General features: G+C 36.4%; 2 protein-coding genes across 2 annotated transcripts; both read left to right on the top strand.

Annotated features, from left to right (window-relative positions):
- The first annotated feature begins 9,584 nt into the window (after positions 1–9,584).
- On the top strand, positions 9,585–11,822 carry LOC125215339 (uncharacterized). Its single transcript, XM_048116727.2, has 3 exons — positions 9,585–9,799; positions 9,891–9,954; positions 11,176–11,822. Exons 1-3 carry the CDS (start codon positions 9,687–9,689, stop codon positions 11,446–11,448), a joined length of 450 nt encoding a protein of 149 aa, XP_047972684.1. The 5' UTR covers positions 9,585–9,686; the 3' UTR covers positions 11,449–11,822.
- A 6,925-nt stretch (positions 11,823–18,747) lies between these two features.
- Positions 18,748–19,972, top strand: LOC125210824 (LOB domain-containing protein 41-like). Its single transcript, XM_048110422.2, has 2 exons — positions 18,748–19,114; positions 19,196–19,972. Exons 1-2 carry the CDS (start codon positions 18,925–18,927, stop codon positions 19,774–19,776), a joined length of 771 nt encoding a protein of 256 aa, XP_047966379.1. The 5' UTR covers positions 18,748–18,924; the 3' UTR covers positions 19,777–19,972.
- The last annotated feature ends 295 nt before the right edge of the window (positions 19,973–20,267 follow it).

Here is a 20,267-nt window from a genome sequence, read left to right as displayed (position 1 = left end):
ATTTTAATGAAATATTAATTGAATTTGTTGGAAATAAAAATAAAAAATGAAATTGAATGAATAGTTAAGGGATGAGATGATTAAGAGATGGAGGGATGCAGGTGTTGTCTCTTAGTTAAGAGATGAGGTGAAAAGTACAGTGGGGCTCATGAATAGTGAAGAGATTAGACGGTTAAGAGACGGATAAGAGACAGGGATGCGGATACTTCCTTCATCCCCAAAGAATATGCACTTTGGGTTCGACACGAGTTTTAACGTAAAATTGATAAGGTAAGAGAGAGGTAGAGAGAAAAACTAACTAAAGTATTGTTAGTGGAAATTAAATCTCACCTCATTAGAGAGAAAAGACTTTTCAAAATTAAAAAATGCATATTCTTGCAGGATCGGACTAAAAATGAAAGAATGCATATTCTTGTGGAACAGATGGAGTATAAGTTAAACATAAATACATTAATAGGGTCTGTGTCGAAATAATTAAATACAGTAATAATTTTTTAAAATAAAAATATAACTTTAAAATAAATTTACTATTATTATATAGGAGTATGATATAATATTTATGGAGCTAAATAATGTTGGGGTTTGGTGCCCCTTGCACAGCGAAAGACATGCATAAACAAATAAATCAAATCTACAGATCTATTTGACCGATTATGAGATTAATTATCTACATGTTAAACAATCAAATTGCATTCAAGAACACAAATAATTCATGTAAAAGGAATTAAAACCTAATTCATGATATTCTACGGTCTAGGGTTACCGATCTGATTCTCCAAAGAATCGTCGATTGCTTGCGCCTTCTCCACGTGATGTTCTTCGTAATCAACCACGAATCTTCTAATCTGTATCCCGAACTCAGATTCTGACCTTTGGGTGAACAAAACTTGTTGGAATCAAAAGGACTTGACTAAACAGAAGACATAATTCCCACCAGAAGGGAATGGAAAATTCCGTCTGCTCTGGAGAGAGAGAGCACGAAATTAATGATAAAAATTCATTAAATTAGTATTCTATTTAGTCTCCTTTATATAGAGTTATGATGGTCCAGATTAAGGATCCATGGAGGTTGGACTTGGACCAAACCTGCTGGACTTTTACTAATTAAATTGAGCCCCAATTTAATACAAGTCCGAACAAAATATTATAATCATCCACTATAGTATAATAATATTGATTGCCCGTCCAATCCCAAATTACGAGTAATTCGGGCTTTACCTCTTTAATTTATTATTTCCCGTGTTTAAGATATAAATATTTATTAATTACTTTAAGTCTGCTATTTGACTTTAATTAATTAATATCTTTTTCCAAGAGTTGTCTAGTTCTAAATCTTTATTTATTATTCTGGAGTTAATTCCAACCGCCCGAGTTTCTGAATAATAAAACCTTTTTCGAACACCTCTTGAGGATATTATCAAACTGGACTCACCCAGCACACAATTCATTGCAATAACAATACTAGCACCTCTAGACATTATCACCACTACCCAAGATATCAGGATTATTGGATTGCGAAAAATCAGCACCATTTGATAAATCAAAGTAGTGCATAATCAATACCGTATGCTCAATGTTATATCAACAATGATTAAGAAATAACAATCACCGAGACCTCGTCTTTTAGTAAATAGCAAGAAAGACTTATCTCAACTGTTAGATCCTTCAGTGCTATACCACACCAGTGTCCCACACCAGTGTCGTTTATTTCCTAAGGTAAGGAAACATGCGGACTGACACTGCAACCTTTCACGATAGGTAGCCAAAGCCTATTTAGGTTGTGAAATTCTATTTCTCTTCTACAAAGAATCGACTGCGTCACCTTCTGTGAACATCGTTCACGACCAGTCTACTATGTAGAAGAATTAGACTTATTTGCTTTTTATACATTTAAATGTTAGAGAAACATCTTATAAATGCACAAGCAAACACCAACGCGATAAAATTACTTCTTCTCGCCTTGAGTTAAAAGTGGATTGTAGAGTTATTATATACAAGCAATTCTATCCGTGCAACATGCTCAAAATATGCTTTTCAGTATACCAATCCTAACAAATAATTATTTTTTATTCTTAGATTATAAAGAATATATAAATGAGAAAGCAACAAAAGTTAATAATATAAAATTACTAATGAAAAAAAATAAACAAATACTAATAGGAGAATTTAAAAAAAAAATGAAATTTCACAAAATGCTCTAATGTAACTATATGAGGTAGCAATGAGGAAAACTGTGTCTAGTAATGTGACAAACTCATGTTTTAACCGGTGTAATTGGTGTTTTGAGGTGCTAAATGTCGAGTTTATCACTCGAAATTATCTATGTTTAGCCAATTATTCTATCTTTTGGAAACTTATGTGTTTGTTGAGTGTGTTAGGAAAAACAGATGAAAAAAGAAGACAAAACAAGGTTGTGGGTGCAAAGGGACAACAGAGAGACCTCAGAAAGCTTCACCCGACCGGGTGGATATTTACCCTATAAATCCAACTGACTGGGTAGGAATGAAACAGTGTTGAAGTTTCAGGAGATGGTCGAAAAATGACTCAACCGGGTGTGGTGTTTTGGCAAATTAATTTTGTTGAAACACGATTTTTGAATAATAAAAAGAGAAAAGGGGATCTAGATTTCATGACTCTACAACCTACCGCCTACCACACTCTCACACACTCCCAAGAACACTTTGGAAAAGAGATTTGAATATTGAAGACTACAAATTGGAAGATTGAAGTTTCCATTCCTTAGAATCATTCCACGGGAGTATCTAGTTTGCTTTTATTTTTTTGGTTTTCATGAATAACATGAGTAGCAAAACCTATTGTGGAGTTTTGGTAAAAACTACAATAGACGTTTGCGATTAATTCATTAACTTCTTTAGATTGCTTAGCTCTTGTGGTTTCTTTGTTCATTCTTGTGCTATATTAATTCAATTGTTTAGCTACTAATTGAGTTTGTTTACCTAGATAGTAGTAATCGAGAGATACCTTTCTAGGGATGATAAAAGAATGAACATCACTTAGATAATCTGCACTCGAGAGAGGAGATCTTTTGTGAGGGCTTGGGTCCTTTGTTCTTTGGAGTTAATCTATACATATTAGAAGGAGACTTCAATATTAAAGGTTAATCAACGTGATGAGTGCACTCGAGAGATGGCTCAACCTAGATAGCTACTTTCTTAGTAATCCTAAATGGATAATCGAAGTTGTTGGATTAATTGCACAACGTTTCCATTGTAGTTGGATCCAAGACTCTACTTTTCTCTTTGTGATACTGAAGTGATGTGTGTGTGACTCTGGACTAGACTGTGTACAGTAAGGAATATCAAGCCTCCTGGGTCCAGCGAATCCACTAGATCACAGGGTCTAGGAACTCACGGATCGTTGGAAGATCTCGGTCGTCGGACACACAGAATACCTCTTCAAAACCCTCAACCACGTATACTAAAATTAGCACAGGGAAGTAGGGATCGATCCCACAGAGATGAATGCGCAAAGAAACGCGTTCAAAGACTCGGGAACTATTTTTGGGTTGGCTGCTGCCACGCAATTTGGGTTGAGGAAATTAACTAGACTTGGTAATTGAGATATGCTATTCTAACAACTGGATCGAAAGAACTACTTCCTAAATTTACCTAGACCTGAGAAGGCAACTGACGATGGGGACCATTTACTGAAAAGGTGAAATACGGATGAAATGTTGGGAAATAACTTACTAAAGTACTAACTAACAGCGACATCATCTTCTCCAACAATTGGCATGAAACATCCAGTAAAACAGAGTGAGAACGTAATTCGAACGAAGCAACATAAATTTAAGCAACAAAATCGAAGAACAATTAAAACTAAAGCAGATCTATAGCTACTAGACGAAGTAAAGTAAAAAGAAAGCAGAAAGTTCAAAATCCATGCACTACTTGGTTTCCCCTGTTCAGATCCACACTTCGGATGCTAAATCCACTCCGGATCCAAGCATCCGAAACAAACTCCGTCCAAAATTATACCCATAGCTACAGATTCGCCGATCAACCACAGATCACAAACAACAGCACAGATTCACAACCTATTTCCCAGATCAAGCACAGAAACATCTAAAACAGAGAATAACATTCAACTTCTGAAATAAAACCTCAAAAACACAGAATCAACGTGAATCAACACAAAATAAACACCATCATGACGTAAACTAAATGCATAGATAACAGTATGTAGCAACAACCAATTGACTTCAGAAACGTTGAAGTTCGACGGAATAACAGCACAAAAACTGAATGTAAATAATTGTATCTTCGCCCTTCGTGAGGACGGTGTTACCACTGACTTTCTCCCGAAGAAAAACCTCTAACTACCCCAGAATCCCCATTTTCCCAAGTGTGTGTGAGTGTGTGAGCTGAGAGCAAAATCATGTATGTTTCGTGTGCTGCATGCTCCTCTTTATATAGGCGTGGAAGTGGGTCCAGCAGGGTGTGAATAGTCTTCGTTACCCTCAGCTTTTCCTGGACTTAGCGATTCCTTCACACACCTGGCTTAAAACTTGTGTTAGACCCAGTAAAAATGTGACTTTTCATCACATAACCGATGCATGAAATTAGCCTTATCAGATACTTTTCTCTTGTGTTAAATTCTCTTTTGTTACTTTTGATTCCTTATACTTATTATATGTTTTTACTAGTGTTAGAACAAAACCAAATCATTTTCGATTGTTTGTTCGTGGTACTTAAGTTGATACGATTTTGTCTTTGTGGGATACGATACTCTTGTTTGCTAATTGCTACACTAGCCCCGCACACTTGCAGGTATTCCTTGTGTTAAAATAAGTTCAGTCAGTATGAGAAAATTGAAAATCCATAAAATGTGAATTTTAGAAATGTGGGATACGATACTCTTCCTTGCTAATTGCTACACTAATCTCGTACACTTGCGGGTATTTCTTGTGTTAAAATAAGTCGAGTCGGTATGGGAAAATTAAAAATCCACAATATGTGAATTTTAAAAATGAGAGAAAAGTATTTATCTGTAGTTGGGGACCCCAAATCACAAGGATATAAGCTTGATGTGGAAACCAACTATACTAGGCACCGTTATATTAGATGGAGTATAAATATTATATAAAGTTGAATATCAAATTATTGGGGTTCCAGTGCACCCCCATACTTCCATGTAAGTCCCGCCAAACATTATAAGTATGTTCTAGATATAACGTGGAGTAATCTAGAATTAGGTATTGAAATATCTAGATTTTTAGAGAGAAAATTTAGATGCGTATGGAATAGAGAAATTCTATAATAAATAAAGAAGACATATAAATATGGATAAAATTGGTACAAGTTGAAAAGCATGAAAATAAAATATTTCTTAGTTTGCCCACATCACCAACATCTCCTAAATCCGACGACATCATCCCCGACGAGATCATCCACCATTTAAAACTCATGTAAATCAAAACAAAATTATGTATATGTATACAAGAAGTAAGGGCTTGAGACATGCTTTGAGTACAATATTATTTCAGATGAACTTGAGACATGCTTTCTGTGTATATTAAAAATAAAAACCACATAATGAAGATAGAAAAGAAGAAAGACAAAAGAAGAAAGAAGAAAAAGTGAACTTGCAAGGATTTAGCTGAAATCTAGCTTCATTAGTAAACATTTATGCAGTACCATGAAATTGTTTCTTATTTATGCAGTACCATTAAATTTTTTCTTCACCGGGGTAGTAAATCACCATCTTTTCCATTCTATATACACCAAATATTCAACCAACTTAGATATAAAAATATTGAAGCCAATGTTCAAGCAATATCATATTTAAGCTCTAGTGGTCTCATATTTAGGTGGTTGAGTAATACCATTGAATCTGGGGCGATGTCATGGTGAGATAATGTAATATTTTTTGATAATGTAACTTTTTATTTGTTCAATGATATATGTTTTGGTCTTTTAGTGAAATTTTAATATTTTTATTTGTTCTTAAATTAATTTAATTGAAATTGATAAATAAAAAATTAAAAAATTAAAAATGATTGAATAGTGTAAAACTGTTCAGGAGTTTGTGAACAGAGTAGTGTTTAAGGTCTTAATATTAAGAGCATCCACAGTGGATGTCCGATCTCACGCCCGATCGCCCGAGATCGGGTTCGGGCATCCACTGCAAGCGCCCGAGCCGAGCCGCGTGACCAAAAGATCGGTCGTCCCGATCTCGCGCCCGATCGGGCATCCATTGCAGCCCCACGCCCGAGCCCGATCTCTTCAGTTTTCGCATTTTAATTTTTCTTTTTTAACTCTTTAAACCCTAATTAAACCAAATTCACTCTTCACACACCAATACTCTCTACTCTACCCACTTTATCTTCTCTTTTCTCATGTTCACACTTTGAAGAATGGATCTGGGTCTATTCCCAAACCCCCATGGTGTCGACGACAATATGCCGATGTTTAGTAATGTATTTTTTTTCTAGCGAAATATGATATTGTAGTTTTTTTTTAATTAAGTAATGTAGATTTTTTTTAATTAAGTAATGTAGTTTTTTTTTTTTTTTGCATTTTTGGTGTTTACTATAATATATTTTGGTATTTTAGTAATTAAAAATAAAATTAAAAAAATAATTTTTAATTGAGTTTAATTGATAGAGCCCCGCCATTGCAGAAAGAAGGGACATGCCGATGTGGCAACCAATAGAGCTCTCACTAGGGCATCCATTGTGGATGCTCTAAGGAATATTGATATGATCATGGAAGCCGTGCATCTAAGCTTGTACCTGCAGCTGGATTCAATCAGTATTCTAACTATTGATATGAAGTCCAAAAGCTCTGAAATTACTACCAATATCTTCGTCTTCGAAAGAGCTTCGCGTGAGTACCTTGCACGCCCCAATCGGAGTCCGGTGGAGGGAGTTATGGCCGTTTTATGAAAGGCGCGCAGTGCAGACAAGTTCCACGCGGCCGGTGTCATTTTCGGACCCCATTCTGGCCCAACGGGCCACCCAAGCTTTAAATAGTATTTTTCCTCATTTTTCATAGTTAGACTTGAAATTAGATGATTGAGAGATTTGTTCCTCTTGAAGAGGGTTTCATATCCAATTCCTAGTTTTCTAGGTTGCTTCTCCCATCAATTGCTAGTTCAATTGATTTCCATCAATTGCTAGTTCAAGCATGGATCAAGTAGAGGTATGCTTCGAGGTTTGTGGTTTCCTTGAAGATCTAGCCATGAATACATTGTTGGCTATGTTGTAAGTGCTTAAGCTTGCTTCATCAATGACTATGTATCCCAATTTCCATCCTATCCAATGTTATTTCCTTCTTCGTTCATCTTAGTTTCCTTATTTCTTGTTGGGTTGTTTTTATTGATAAAATAGAAAATCAATTCTCACAAAAAAAAAATACCTAGATCAAACATCACAATTGGGTAAATCCTTGGGAAATTGATCTTTAATTACAAGGATCCACGTCAAATATGTCAGCTCTAGTACAAAATTCATAACTCATACTGTCAGCGGCGGAGCCAGCGTAGGCCAAGCCCCGGCCAGCGGGGGCTTGCCGGCGCCGGATCCTATAACTCCGCCGTGGCCGCCCCACCCCCAAATAGTTCGAGTCTGGTTTCTGGAAAGAAATGTGTATTTTGGAAGAAGACAGGGGATGTGACTGGAATATTAAAAAAGAAGGTAGGGAAAATTGATAAAAGGCTATGAAAGTAGATTCTAGCACGCATTTCTATGTTCAGAGGCTAATTTATTTGTACTCAGTATTTCACTGGAAAAAATGATCAGAATAGATAATAATTAGTATAAACAAGGTGATCAAACAATGAACATTAAGAGTACAACAAATTGAAAAATATTCTAATTTGGGATAAAATTTTCATAGAATTTAACAACTTAATGCTTAGAATTTCATATAAGTAACACTGAAATCAGAAAATTAAATATGTCTAAATATGCACTTTTTAAAATTAATTAGATGATCAATCGTTTATGCTAAATACTATGCACTTTTAAAAGTAATTATGATCAATCACTTAGAGACGGTAAAATTTAATTAAACATTTGCTAATATTTCTAGTTAAATTTAGTTTTTATTATTTAGACGAGGCTCAATACTATATTTATTTATTCAATTAAAATTGCACATTTAAAAATTATGATAGTGAATTCAAATTTATAGATTATAATTTAATATATTGATTTTGAAATGAGATAGTTCGAAACTTGAGTTGTATTTAGTGATTTATGATGGTGTGAATTTGAGAATTGGGATAAAAGATTGTAAAATTATTACATATTAAATTAAATATTATTCCTTTGTTTTTTAAGAGTAGATCATATTTGTCATTATTGAAATAAGCTGATTCTAGTTAAGGATTTTTTAAAAAAAATAGACCATATTTATCATTCTTGAAATAGGCCGATTCTAGTTATGGATTTTTTTTTTCTATAATAAGGTGAGTTTCATTCTCCACTGACAATATTTCAATCACTTTTTCTTTATATCTTTTTCTTACTTTAGTACCTATTGTGCATTATAATATGTATGTTTCAATATTATCTATTTAGGAACAAAGGGAGTATTATTTTTATAAAAAATTCAGCCCCGGCTTACTTAAATTTCTGGTTCCGCCACTGCATACTGTATTATTAATTGCAGCAATCTATTATTAATAATTTACAAGGAGTTGGAATTGAGACAAAATAGTTAGTTAAACTTTTGGCCATTTATGATACGAGTATGACCCTATCGAGTGATCAGTGTTCGAAGATCAGTGATCGGCGAGGTAATTTTCTCCGTCGTGGGAAATTCATCGAGCAGAGGGAGACGGTTTGTTTAGTTAGGATTTGTTGCAAGATTAAATGATAATTAAGAGATGTTGTATTTATAATTCTAGGATCCTAGCTTGTCATGCAAGAAAATAAATACCCTAACTTACCATGCAAGAAAATAAATATCATATATGAAAAAGATATTGTAAATGGATTAGTGGAATATGAGTCCAGTACCAATTTATCTAATTAGTTGAAGTAGCAGTGGAATAATTAAGCTTTCTTTTGTGAAAATGACTCAATATTAATTTCCCGAGCAATATTTGAGGGATACATCTCCTTCACTTTGCGACATAAACCCGCTATTTGCGACTTGGAGTTAATATTCGAGAATTTCACCTCTTCCAGTTAATGAATGTTGTGATTAATGAATTTTCTTTCAAAACTAAATTAATTTTTTGGGAACAAAAACATATCATAACAATTTTGAGTGGATTGTGTCCTATTATAGACTGTAATTAAACAACTTTACTAACAACCTTCATATTTGCAGATGTCCACATGGATATGAATTTGAATCACATGAAAAAAAACATTCTATTTGTCACACTTAATAAATGTATTTAGCTTTAATCGTAATTAGATAAATGCAGAAAATATCGATGTGGATAAAGAAAAAGATCTCCAAAAGTGGCATCATCAGAATATTCAGTAGCATACATAAAATCTATGTAACGGTAATTCCAACTAAGCCCCTGGGCTTGGATATAATTCCAATACTGTCCTCCCTATATAATCACTCGTCTTCCTCCATCCTCGTAGAACCAGCCACTCGCCTCATTTCTCTCACTCTCTCTCTCCAAAAATATACTCCTTTGAATTTCACGAAATTCAGTTATCTTCATAAAATTCATCACATGTCACAAAATTGACGATAATGGATTGTTACGAAAACCTAATAGCTACGGGGCGGGTTGTATGTCCCAAGCCTCGTCGCGCCGGCGCCTCCAATTTCGGCAATTCCGTGCTGCCCTTGAGATGTCACTTGCGGTAAGGTTCGCCCTTCTCTTTTTCCGAGAGGAGATTATTTTCTTAAACAGAGGAAATGCATTCATTTTTCACTTGTTTTCTGATGGAGCAGTAATGGTGCTGAGGCGTTTGATTCGAGAGCCGGCGCTGAATTGCTAGATTTAACCCTTTGTAAGGTAGTTTTTGTCTTCCTTCTAATTTTCCCGTTATTTGCTGATACAATAGTTTAATAATTTGTTAATTTAAAGAAGTGGTTATATTTTATGGTTATTTTCTGAATTAATTGATATTGTTTTCTTTGCACGAGGTCGATTATTGATTGAAAATTATGATTCTGAATGTTATCACGTTTTATTCTCACACCATGAGTTCATTGTGTTAGTTAATCTCAGATTCTTCGCCTAAATCCTTCCATGTAGCTTAGTTTTTCCCATTTTCCTTTCAGCGGCCAATGGATTTTGCCATTTAACTCTCTTCCTGCAAATATCCCTCATTGTTTCCGAATTGGATACCTGACATACTGCTTTAGCCTTATTAGTCAAATACATATTGCGGATTGTCTATCTACACTGTGTAGCTTTGGTGTTTTTGATCTGTTGATTAATCATTTTGTGGAACAGTAGAAGTAGGGATTAGTTTTCTCTCTGTTCTCCCCCTTTCATTGGCAATGCCTCTCTATAAGTTATGTGTTTTGTTGCTCATCAGATATTACATTTGGTACTATCTGTATATTCCAGTAAATCGTGCTGCTTCGCTCCTAAAGTCTCTGCGTTAAGTGCCTTTTCTACGACGAGGCTTGATGACGTAAAAGAATAATTTGGTTAACCTTGTTAACGGTATACAATCAAATCATCCCACGGTTACACCAGGTTTCTTATTCGGCAAAATAATGGTGCACTATTATTATTATCAGTGCTGTTAACCATCCTATTAGGGAGATTTAATGTTACAAGTATGTAGTGTGACAAGTTCAGCCAAAAATTTCTCAGAACGTCAGTTGCGATCTTCCATGCTTTTGACTTCATCTTTAGGAGTTTATAGTTGCAAATACTGATTGCTGATATTTGCAAGTTTATTCTGTCTTCTAGCTTACTAGATAGGAATCAATTTACATCACACAAAATATCTTTAGTTAAAGCCTCCTACTAATAATATCCAGATGGAGAAGTTGGAGAATTTGTTTGTTGGTGCTGCAAAGCAATAGCTCTACTTCTCATCTTGCAGTCATCATTAGAAGTACAAAACTAGATCTGATTTTGAATAACATGATATTATCTTTGTGAAAAGTTATCCTGTCATTTCTTTCGGATTTTGACATCATAAGGTGCAAGCGCTGCATGCTATAACATTATAATGTGATAAGCCAAAATATTGAACCCTTTTATCTTGTTCAACAGGAGGGCTTCCAAGGTGAAGGGTTTACAACTGTATCATCATCTCCCCCATTTTTCTTTGGCTCTCCTCCATGCAGAGCTCAAAACCCTCTAGCACAAGATGCCCATTTCAGGGTTCAAAAGCACAGCCCCTCAGCTTCCTCCCCTTCCGATTCAGCTTCTCTTCCACCATCCCATTCTAGAGTGAAGTTTGGACACAAACAAGCAGCGGTAAGAGTTGAAGGTTTTGATTGTCAATCCCGTGTTACTACTAGTGCATGGCATAGCATACTATAAATTTTGCATGTAAAAACTTAGAGAGAGAGAACCACTTGCAAGGGAGTGAAGATATAAAAAACTTAGGCTGTTATATTCTAGATTAGGGTAGCTTAATAATAAATTTAGGTGATCTTGAGGAGTAACCCATGTTCAGCTGACCAAAAGCAATAAGTCCGGAAAATTGAAGCTGGGGAGGAAGTTGAGTTTATGCCATTCTTTTTTTTGTGTTTGTTTATGGAGGAAATATCGATTGGGAGTTCCTTCCGTTTATGCGGGAGATGCTTTGTAAAGAGTGCTTTTTTTGTAAGTATGGAAAATATCATGTCAAATAGTTGGAAATAATTTTGTTCTTGACAGAAGAAATGAGATATGAAGCTATGTTGCCCTCTGTATATATATGTGAATTTATTATGCCCTGCTTTGAGGTTTGGAGTATACTTTAGCAGCCCAATATTGCACTGCTCTTGGCCCAGTATTATTTTGCCAAAATGTAGCGCCTTTTCTTGTTTTCTTTTTAGGGAAATTAAAATTACCAAAATATTTAGTGCTATATTCCAATTAAGTTGATTGGAGTATTATTTTACAGGGTTAAAGTGTAAACACTATTTTAGTGAATTAAGTGGGTGAATATATTTTGCACCTTTTTTCTTCTTTCTATCTGATATGGTTACACCATGTGGTTAAACACTATTTTAGTGAATCTCATACGAAAAGGATCAGGTGTGACAGATTCAAATGATTAGATGAATGGATTATACTCCCTCCGTTTTTTTATAATTGAGTCATTTTACCATTTCGGAAAGTTTATTCATAGTTGAGTTGTTTCTTTATATGGTAACTTTTTCCTCTTTCTTACTTTACTCTCTCTTACTTTTATTCTCTCTACTTTATAATTTTATACTTTATTATCTCCATCTTTTTCTCTCTTATTTTTTTATCTATTTATTTCACACACCCAACATTCATTTCTAAAACTTTGTGACAAAAAGTTCCGCCTCAACTATGAAGAAACGAAGGGAGTATTCAAATACGGATATCCTAAAAAAGTTAGGTATCTTATCCCCCAGCCTTTCTAAGGGGTCTAAAATACAAGAAGTATGTCTAAATAAGTGGATCTGAAGTCATACTTATTTTATAGTAGAGCATATGAACATAATGGCGCATGGGCCATTGCCACGTATGCTTTTGTACGAAATTGAAAATTTTAAAGAATAGAAGACGAAGTTATCATTGGATTGCAATATTATTCCACGCAAGGACGAGTCATTGTCCGCCAACTTGCTATTATTTCATTAGATTAGATTCTCGATCAACACACCAAAACACAATAAGCATCATAATTAAATCGAATAATTATAATCATCCACCAAAATTTTACATTTTTTAATTTTTCTTTCTGCATTACTATACAAGAAGATGGCCTTTCGTTCCACTGAAATTGATTTTTTCCAGTCAATTTGCTTGTTTAAAGTTTGAACATCCCATTTTCAAACATAATCCAACGGCTGAACAATAATTTGATGTGTAATTCAATTTGTGGCGAACTCCAATAGCTATTTGTAACAAATGGTAGCCAAGTGAAAAAAGGTAGAAATTTGTTAGTACTATAAATTTATCATGCATTTTAAAAATTGTTAATATTTAAACCATAAATTTGAAGCCTCTGTCGGTATAGCTAATTTGGTCCCAAATTTTGCGGAAATTATTCCTCTCTAAATGTGGTTAAATTATTCTGAAGATAATCCCACAAAGTTAGGTGAAATTACATACATTTATCTTGAGTCTTGACTGGCCGAATTAATAAGAAATTAGCATCTGTATCATAAATTACCACGCAATCTTTTTCTCTGATTTTCAATCGAAAAATGCCCTTCATTCTTATTATTAGTATTTTTTTTTAACAATTTAGTTATGTTTCAAGCCATTAACATATTATTCTACTTCTATGTGCAGTGGGAACACACACCACACGGTTTTGAACATATTCTCTCTTCAGAAAATTAGTCATTACATTTGTCCATATTACTACTGAAATAAACATTAATAACTAATCCTTTCTCCAACCAAATTATAAATCCGTAAATAGAATGGAATAATATTTTAATTATTAAAAAAGATTACTCCCTCCGTTTCTTCATAGTTGAGTCATTTTTCCATTTCGGAAAGTTTCTTCATAGTTGAGTCATTTCTATATACAGTAACTTTTTTCTCTTTCTTACTTTACTCTATCTACTTTATTCACTTTATACTTTATTCTTTCTCTTACTTTTTTATTTATTTATTTAACATACTCAATATTCATTTCTAAAATTTCGTGCCGAAAAGTTCCGCCTCAACTACGAAGAAAGAGGGTATATTAGTCAAGGAAGGTGAAAGGGGCAAACAATGAACAAGAAAGCCCACTGGTCGAGGAAAATCCGTAGGAAAAAGTTGGAAGATTGAAAAATAATGTGAATTAAGTAGTAAATGAGAAAAGTTATGGTTAAGGGATAAGCACGAGCGGGTTGAGTTGAGCGAGTCCGCGTCCGCCCACAGACCTTATACCAGAAACCAGGTACTGAGCCGCCGGTTTTGGGGAGTGAGCGGTTTTCCAGAAAACCAGGAGTATGTGGAGTTGGGCCCCACTTTCTCCACGATATGTGGCGATTCGACCGCACTCTGACACCTCCTTGTGCCTTCCACGCGCCACTCTTCCTTCTACCGACACGTCTGCTTTTCCCATAACCAATAGATTTACTCACAATTCACACTTCAACTACGACCATTTTTATATTACTACATCTCTCTATCCTAAGATGACAGAATTTAAAAAAAAATTATTTTGAGTATTAGACCATCTCCAATCGTATACCAAGACTCATTTTTGGTATAGATAATTTCTCCAATCGTATACCAAACTCAAACTTATTTTTGGAATTTTCAATAGAATAACACCAAATATGGTGCTTACTCCAAAATTTTGTTAGACAAATACTAAAAAATGGTGTAAACTAAAAGATGGTGTAAATGATTGGAGTTAAACTACTTTTTGGTGTGACGTATACTCAAAAATAGGTTTGAGTTTGGCGTAAATGGTTGGCGATGACCTTAGAATGGGAAATCTATTTTATATTAGTATAAAAGAGAATTTTTCTAAAAACAATTGATATTTTTTATATGTTAAATTAAAAAAAAAGAAAGCGTAGTACATGATTACAAAAATAATCCCTAACTTTTAAATTTTATATGCCTACCAAAATTAATTTCATACTAGAAATAAAAAAAATAATCACAATTTATAATTTTTATATTTTTCTTGCTTATTATATTTATATTTTTTCTACTTTACTCACTTTATTTAATTTTTCTCTCATATTTTATCAGTTTCATGATTAAATTAGGTTTTGTTCACCAATGTGGTGAAGTATAATGTAAAACCTCCGTGACCCAAATAATTAACCAACGTTTCAGTTGCACTTTGTTACGTTAGTAAATCTATTTAAATTTTTATATTTACAAAATCAACACTAGTAATTAATTTTGGCAGGCTGAGAAAAATCATCAAGTCCAATGATTCTATGTTTAATTTTTTAATAGATTACGTGATCTATTCGACAAGTCATGTCAATAATGTTTTTGCGACCTTCACCTATTCTATGTCTATTAGCAATGAACCACGTCCAATTCTACGACCATTTCCAATTCTATGCAATACCACTTCTTAAACCATGAACTTAAAAAAAAGGATTCCACCGGCTTGTTTGTAAATTTTCGTGAAGACGTGTAAAATGCATATCAGAGCGTTGTCACCAGTTTTCCTAAAACTTCCCTTATTTCTCCCTAACTCCGGTCACATCAGCGCCACATCAGTATTATAATTTATCCCTAGTTTTTAGTCAACCGCTCCAATGGTTTCTCCCTTATTTCTCCCTAACTCAACATTTCATTTTTACATCATCACTAATTTAATTGTTTTATTTTTGTATATAATAAAGCTAGCTAATTTAATTTATAAGACAAAACAAATAATAGTAATAAAGTTCGTTGTATTAAACACGGGTAAACATTACAATGACGAAAATTAATAAAAAAAAATAGTACAGGAATGGAAAAAAAAATTCAAAGTAAAAAAATTCAAGGACGGTGGACGCGGTTTCTATTTGCCCACAATTCTTCGATCATATCGTGTTGTAGTGCTCGATGGGCCTCCTTCTGGTGTATGTCCATGAATGCCTTGAACCGTTCATGTTCGTTGTACGGTACACCCCGGCGGGCGGACTCGGACTCGGACTCGGTTGAGACACCGTGACTCGATGATGCAACACTGGTGTCGTTGGTGACGTTGAGGACGCCTTCGTGTTCATCATCGATGATCATGTTATGCATGATGATTCACGCATACATGATGTCGGCAATATCCCCCTGGTAGAAAAAGCGCGTCGGGCCCTTTACCAGTGCAAATCGCGATTGGAGCACCCCAAACGCCCTCTCCACATCCTTGCGCGCAGACTCTTGCGCTCGGGCAAAATACTTTCTACTATCTCCGATTGGGCATCTGATCGTCTTCAAAAACACGGGCCATTGCGGATAGATGCCGTCAGCCAGGTAGTACCCCATGTTATGCACATTGCCATTGGCCGTGAATTCGATGGAGGGGCCTAACCCGTTGACCCGCTCGTTGAAAAGGGACGAGGAATTGAGAACATTTAGGTCGTTGTTCGACCCGGCTATACCAAAATAAGCATGCCAAATCCAAAGTCGTTGGTCGGCAACGGCTTCAAGAATGATGGTGGGATGCGTACCTTTGTAGCCGATAGTGAACTGGCCTCGCCACGCGGTTGGGCAGTTCTTCCACTGCCAGTGCATACAGTCAATGCTGCCGAGCATCCCCAGAAAACCGTGGCTCCTCCAGTGCCAATCCAGCAAGAACTGGCAGTCAGCTGCGTCCGGCGAGCGAAGGTAGTGCTCCCCAAATATCTCTCGCACGCCCTGACAAAAATTCTCCAGGCACTCGTTGCCAGTCGTCTCACCGCATTGCAGATACTCATCGAACATGTCGGCGGACCCTCCATATGCCAATTGTCGGATGGCAACAGTGCATTTCTGCAGGGGCGATAGACCGGGCTTCCCTGTGGCGTCTCGCTGGAGCCGGAACTAGGGGTAACGCGCGGACAACGCATTAACAATGCGCAGGAAGAGGGAGCGGCGCATTCTGAATCGGCGATGAAATACATCTGCCGGATAACGTGGTTCCTCAGCAAAATAATCGGCGAACAGCCGATCGTGCCCACCAGCGTGGCCGCGGGGGATGTATCGGCGCCGCCTGCGGATTGGCCGTTGGGGTGGCTGCTGCATTCGAGCAAGCTCGCTTTGTATGAAACGGGAGATATAGTTGTTGACTGGGTTGTTGGCGAAACCCGCGACATCCCATCCGGTGGGAGCGGGAGGTACCTCCTCTTCGGAAGAAGAATGAGATATCTCCTCGTCGGACCGAGAATGAGAAGACGATTTAGAATTCATTAAATATAGATGGAGAGAGAGAAAATAAATGAAGAGAGAAAATGGATGAGGATGAGGAGAAAATGAAGAGAGAAAAGGGATGAGGATGGGGAGAGAATGAAGAGAAGGTGTGTATTTATAGGGGGGGAATTAAAAAAAAAAAACAAAAAATATATTTATCGCCGAATTATCGCCCACGGTGGTCGGCGATAATTCGGCGATTTTTCGCCGGTTGGCGATAAAACGGGAGGAAAAATCGCCGAATTATCGCCGACCTCTCCCATTGGTCGGCGATAACTTGGCGATAGACGGCGAAAAAACGCCGACTTTTAGCCGGCACCATTTGGAGTGCGCTTATTCTAAATTCCAAAGAATTAAAACATAATTATATACTACTATATTTAGAATTGAAACCACACAACTTCATACTAGTATCAATATGTGTTATTATTCACTTTTGGCTAAACTTTCACGGTTTCATTTTTATGATATACTCCCTCCGTCCGTCATTAGGAGTCTCATTCCTTGGCGGCACGGGTTTTAAGAAAATGTTAAGAAAAGTGGGTGGAAAAAGGTTAGTGGAATAGGGTCCCACTTGTATATATTAGTTTTAAATGATATGTGAGTGAAATGAGTTAGGTGAAGGTGGGACCCTATTACTATTTATGGTAAAAATGAACCGGGACTCTTATTTGCGGATGGACTAAAATGGAAAAACGGAACTCCTATTCACGGACGGAGGGAGTATATCTCAATAGTCTCATATTAATAGATAGGAGATCGAACTCACTATATATTATTTGCACATTGATGTGAGATGGTTTGAATCTTAAACCAAGATTCCTAAACTAAGACCACATAGTTATCACTAGTCTTGATCGAGCTCATACAGAAACACTGGAGAATGTGCAAGCAATTCTCCGAACCATGAGTCACACAGGCCCTCCAAACCTCAATTCTAGTACTATTGTGATAATTTGTTGATCCGCGTTCAAACTCTATCCCTCTGTCCCACTAAAGATGAAATGTTTCCTAAAATAGAAATAACTCTATTTCTATTTTTTCATATCTTTTACTTTATTCTTTTTTCATTAGCTTACAAAACAACACTACATAAAATTTCGTATCGATTCTCAAATATTTCATATTTAATGGAACGAATAAAGTATATATTACTCGTTGAGCTAAATTCTAATGGGTTTTATTAAATGATCACTCCCAAAGCTCATGTTTATAAAATAGGAGTTGTATTTATATATTACCCCTTTGTCAGTGAAATATTGTTCACTTTTTTCATTTTGATTCGTATGTGAAATGTTACTTACTTTGCTTTTTTGCATTTTTGGTAATTTAAATAATCTTTTTTTAATTAAAATAAAACATTAAATTTTACCTACTTTAATCTTTCTTTTTTACTTACTCCATATTTTTTCTATTAATTTATTTTCTCTTTTAACTTTATTTAAAAAACAATGGTAAACGGATAGAGATCGCCGTGTTCCAGATTTTATAATCACAGTGTTAAATCTTTATAATCACAGTGTTAAATCGCTATTTTCACTTTTTTTTGTTATCTACTATCCTCTCGTAGCCAAGAACATGCTAATCCAATCGTATCCTATAGTAATTTTAAATTTATGAAGTACTACTAGTATAAGCTGGGGCGGTGAAGAGCACGCGGTGGTGGAAGGAATTGAGTTTTATAATTGGTGGATAAAGGTTTGAAAATATTGGATTGAATTGACATTATATTAGCAATTAGCAATAATAAATAATTTGAAAATGAGTGTACACCTCCCATTTCCATGAATGTGGCAACCTGGTTTTCACCAAATACCACTACTCTCTTTCCTGCTCCAAACAACTGCAAGCGACCCTAGTTTTCCCTTTCTTGTTTCCACTCCCCACCTTTAAATAAACTCCCCAACAAACATCATTACATATATATACACACACTAACTCCTCCACATTTAACTCAACCCCTCCATCATCTCCATTATTTTCAATTAATTCAAAATGAGACTCAGTTGTAACGGCTGTCGAGTGCTGCGCAAGGGCTGCAGCGAGAGTTGCAGCATAAGGCCCTGTTTGGAGTGGATCAAAAGCCCCGAATCCCAAGCCAACGCCACCGTCTTCCTCGCCAAATTCTACGGCCGCGCCGGCCTCATGAACCTCATCAATGCCGCCCCTGACAACCTCCGCCCTGGTCCGCCCCCTTCCCCCAATTGCAATTTAATTCAAATAATTCCATTTTCTTAACCTAACCCCCAATTTTCGAATTATGCAGCTACGTTTAGGTCTTTGCTGTACGAGGCGTGCGGGCGGATCGTGAACCCGATATACGGCTCGGTCGGGCTGATGTGGTCGGGCAGCTGGCAGCTCTGCCAGGCCGCGGTGGAGGCGGTGCTCAAGGGGGATCCCATCGCCCCGATGCCCAGCGACGCCGCCGAGGCCAAAAACGGGCCGCCGCTCAAGGCCTTCGACATTCGCCACGTCACCACCCTCTCCGGGTCGGACGACTTGCACCGGGCCAGGAACCGCAAGCGGGCCAGACGGAGCCGGGTCGGGTCGCCCGACGAGAGCGGGAACGGGTCGGCTCTGAGCCATCAGTCTGAGCCGGCTGCGGAGAGGGCGAGCCGGCGGAGCGAGGAGAGTTTGGCTTCGGCGGAGACGCCCGAGCCGGTGGCGGATCGCAGCTCGGAATCGGAGGGCGAGGATGGGATGGGGCTGGATCTGACGCTTGGGTTCGAGCCGATTAAGAGCTGTGTCAAGCCGAAGAGTTGGAAGCGTGGTGAAGCTGTTGACGGCTCGGCTGGGGAAGCCGGGCTTTGTAAAATGGAGCTGGGGCTTGATTTTTCAGCTTTGTGAGGGGATTGACGGTGATGATCAGTTTTGACGGCTCAGATGAATAGTTTCATTGATATATTCTTTGTTTTCTCGTTTTCTTTTTTCTTTTTGTTCCTTTTTAACATCTCAAAATACTTGATAAATGTTTTGGTTGTACAAAAATATATAGGAAGGAACAGATATTAAGATGGTCAATGAAATTAAATGTTTTTCACCATTTATGTTCTTCTATTTCTTGCTCATATTAATCACAACTCAAAATGGAGTCCACTTCACACAACTATATAACAAATAGTATAAAATTCAAAATCTGAAATATTCCAAAATAATATCCGTGATTCCATAACATACAATAAATAAATAATTTCTCAGCAAATAAAAACCAAGTACTCCACTATAATCGGCAAGCTAGTCGAGACTAATTTATGTTTTCAAATTTTAAAAATAACATGTAAAGACCTTAAAAATACTATTTCTAATTTGGGTCATTTCTTAAAAATATACTCCAATTT

Source organism: Salvia hispanica, chromosome 3 (assembly GCF_029641045.1).
Source record: "Salvia hispanica isolate PSC_SH4W2 chromosome 3, Shi_PSC_v1, whole genome shotgun sequence".
NCBI classification, from domain to species: Eukaryota; Viridiplantae; Streptophyta; class Magnoliopsida; order Lamiales; family Lamiaceae; genus Salvia; species Salvia hispanica.
Note: the sequence above shows the minus strand (reverse complement) of the source record. Positions and strands in the feature narration are given on the sequence as shown.